Raw genomic sequence first — 2,947 nt, forward strand, 5'->3', positions numbered from 1 at the left:
TGTGTATCTTCTACATACCCTGTTACCATCCACCTACATACGATTAGAATATACTAAAACAATTCGTTTATTCACCCCAATGCAGCTCGTAATGATGAACAAAGCCTACCATTTTCTTCACATTTCCATTTATTGCTATTAAGGATTGAAGATTCATTTTGGCGACATACTTGGTTGTGCATGATTAGCATTAACTGCTCATCTCTATCGTTTCTAAGATGATTTAGGTATTGCTAATACCAGCAAAGACATTGAAGTTCCTCATTATGATTATTGACGAAACGAAGAATCGAATCACCTCTTAGTATGAGCATTATACACAATCACATTGATTTCTATTCTTCGATACCGTTATTGCCATCTCTCAACAGATCAGTGTGCTTTTGACATGTGCTTTTGACACTAATAGGATAATAAACAATCATTTCTCATTTCATATTACTTCATAAGCACGAATAAACTGTTTCTGGATGTATTCAAAGCATTGTCCTTAACAACGTATATCAGATACTGAACATTTATCCTGACAGCCAAATAATCAGGAAGGATCCAATAAATGTACATTTGACTAATAGAATAAAGGACCAAATACCCAATTATGATCCTATAATATGTGCATGTTCAGTAATGTGACATTGTGTTGCTTGTTATTACCTCCACATATTACCTCCACATCGTAGAAACGATGAATGGTGGAATACACTCGCTTGTAGTATAATTCATTTGAGAGAATACTCAAGCAAATATGCGCAAGTACAATAAAGCAGCTAGGCCTCATCCAGAACCTCACACTACTAACTCCAGCAGCTATCCAGAAGCGACTCCGTATTCCAACAAGAAAGAGAGGTATTGTGAGGGTGATTAATCAATGAATAGAGCCATTGGGAACATTGAAAGAGGTTCTTTGACTTCTGAACAATTTGATGTACTCACTACTGTTTTGAAGGGCTATGTTTGTGTTTGCTGTTGATTCATAATGAGAATGTCTTTTTCACTGGTGAAGCAGGAACTGGAAAGAGTCACTTACTCCGAGTTATTGTAACAGCTCTTCAACAACAACTAGGAGCCAACCATGTTTATGTGACAGCATCTACAGGCATTGCTGCTAATCACATTGACGGGACCACTATTCACTCCTTTGCAGGAATGACATCTCCTGACATTAATCCTGCATACATCTACAAGCAGATACTAAACCAAAGTACCAAGGAAGTGATAAATCACTGGAAGACTTGTGAAGTCTTGATCATCGATGAGATATCGATGATAGATGGTCGCTTTTTCGATACGCTTGAATACAAAGCCAGACGTGTTCGGAATAACAATCTTCCTTTTGGAGGAATTCAAGTCATTCTTTGTGGTAGATTCTTTGATATTCACAATCATTCTTAGGAGATTTCTTCCAGTTGCCTCCTGTGGGACTTGACAAGAATGGTGTCAAGTTTGCTTTTGAGGCACATTCATGGGATACAGTGATTGAAGTGGACTTTGATTGATAGATTAATAGATAGAAGAAAATGGTACTTACAACCGCTTTCAGGCAACAAGATCAGCGTTTGCAAAAACTGTTGAGAGATATTCGATATGTAGGATTTGTTTGTCTAGTTGTCAAGATAGGGTCAATGCTCTCAACAATCTTTACAACTCATTGATGAAATGAGTAATCATGATGTAGATGCGATGCTGAGTAACTCTACACCTGATCATGAAATGGGTGAAGTTGTTGAGGAGATTGGTCAAGAGAGTATGGTAATTGAAAGTACTCAGTAGGAACTGGTTGATAGAATAACAACAGTCTATTCGCAAAGAATGATTGAAAGTACTCAGTAGGAACTGGTTGATAGAATAACAACAGTCTATTCGCAAAGAATGATGAAGCTAATAAGTATAACAAGATGAAGCTAGATGAGTTAAGAGGTTCATCGAAGCCTTACAAAGCTGTTGACAAGGAATGTACAATCTGTATTGAATTACAACCATAGTTGTTGCTAATGGCATCAAGAAACTGAATAAGCATTGTTTAGCTGCNCAAGTATTGAGATAAAGCAAGGAGCTCAGGTAATGCTATTGAAGAATTTGGATTTGAAAATGGGATTGGTGAATGGAGTAAGTGGAAAGGTTATCTCCTTTGCTAGGGATTGTGAAGGCGGTGAATTGTTGCCTCTGATAAGATGGAAAACGAGAAATGGAGATTTGACCAAGTTGTGTCATCGAGTTGAGTTCAAGATTTCTAAAGAAGGTAAAACGCTTGCATGTCGTTCTCAACTTCCAAATGAATGAGGAATGTGATCTAGGCATGGGGAGTAACCATTCACAAGGCACAGGGAATGACACTTGAGTACTTAACGATCGATTTATCAGATGTGTTTGAATGTGGCATGACGTATGTGGCTATGAGTCGAGGAGTAACTTGTGATCACATGTGTGTGAAAGGATTTAAGAAGGAAGATGTGAAGACGAATCCAAGAGTATTAGCATTTGATAAGACAATTCGAGGAGAGAGAGAAGCACCTCATCCTGTTCAATCAGCACCAGTGATTCGTTTATATCCTTTCTAGAATCCAAAACAAGTCTAGAAGGATTATTTGAATCTATTTCTATTATCATTCGAAATGAATGCTATTCTTTGTTAACAAACTCAATGATAGATGTTTATCAATCTCACTAGATAATTGTGACTGAAGAGAAATCATTGTTGATAGATTGTATTATCGTTATTCTCATGATTCACTTTCATAAGAATAAGAGAGATCATCAATTCCAAATGAATATAAGTCATCAATAGAAACAATCACTCATCCTCTTATGAAGAGAGGCCACCAAATCTATTCATGTTTGTAATACAGATAACAGTAAGAATCCATCATTCCCTTGTTGTCACCTGTATTCAATAACTGCTATTTGGTAGTACTACTCAATGACCAATTGAACATCACAACCATAGAAG

At 36.9% G+C, this 2,947-nt stretch overlaps 1 protein-coding gene across 1 annotated transcript; it reads left to right on the forward strand.

The window, feature by feature from the left end:
• Positions 1–2,088: 2,088 nt before the first annotated feature.
• Positions 2,089–2,558, forward strand: JH06_5764 (ATP-dependent DNA helicase; the record flags this gene model as incomplete). The annotated part of the gene is made up of 2 exons (XM_014669231.1): positions 2,089–2,214; positions 2,295–2,558. The coding sequence occupies 2 exons, from the start codon at positions 2,089–2,091 to the stop codon at positions 2,556–2,558; spliced, it is 390 nt and encodes a 129-aa protein (XP_014524717.1).
• Positions 2,559–2,947: the final 389 nt, after the last annotated feature.

This window comes from Blastocystis sp. subtype 4, assembly GCF_000743755.1.
Source record: "Blastocystis sp. subtype 4 strain WR1 chromosome Unknown seqid_0849, whole genome shotgun sequence".
NCBI classification, from domain to species: domain Eukaryota; class Bigyra; order Opalinata; family Blastocystidae; genus Blastocystis; species Blastocystis sp. subtype 4.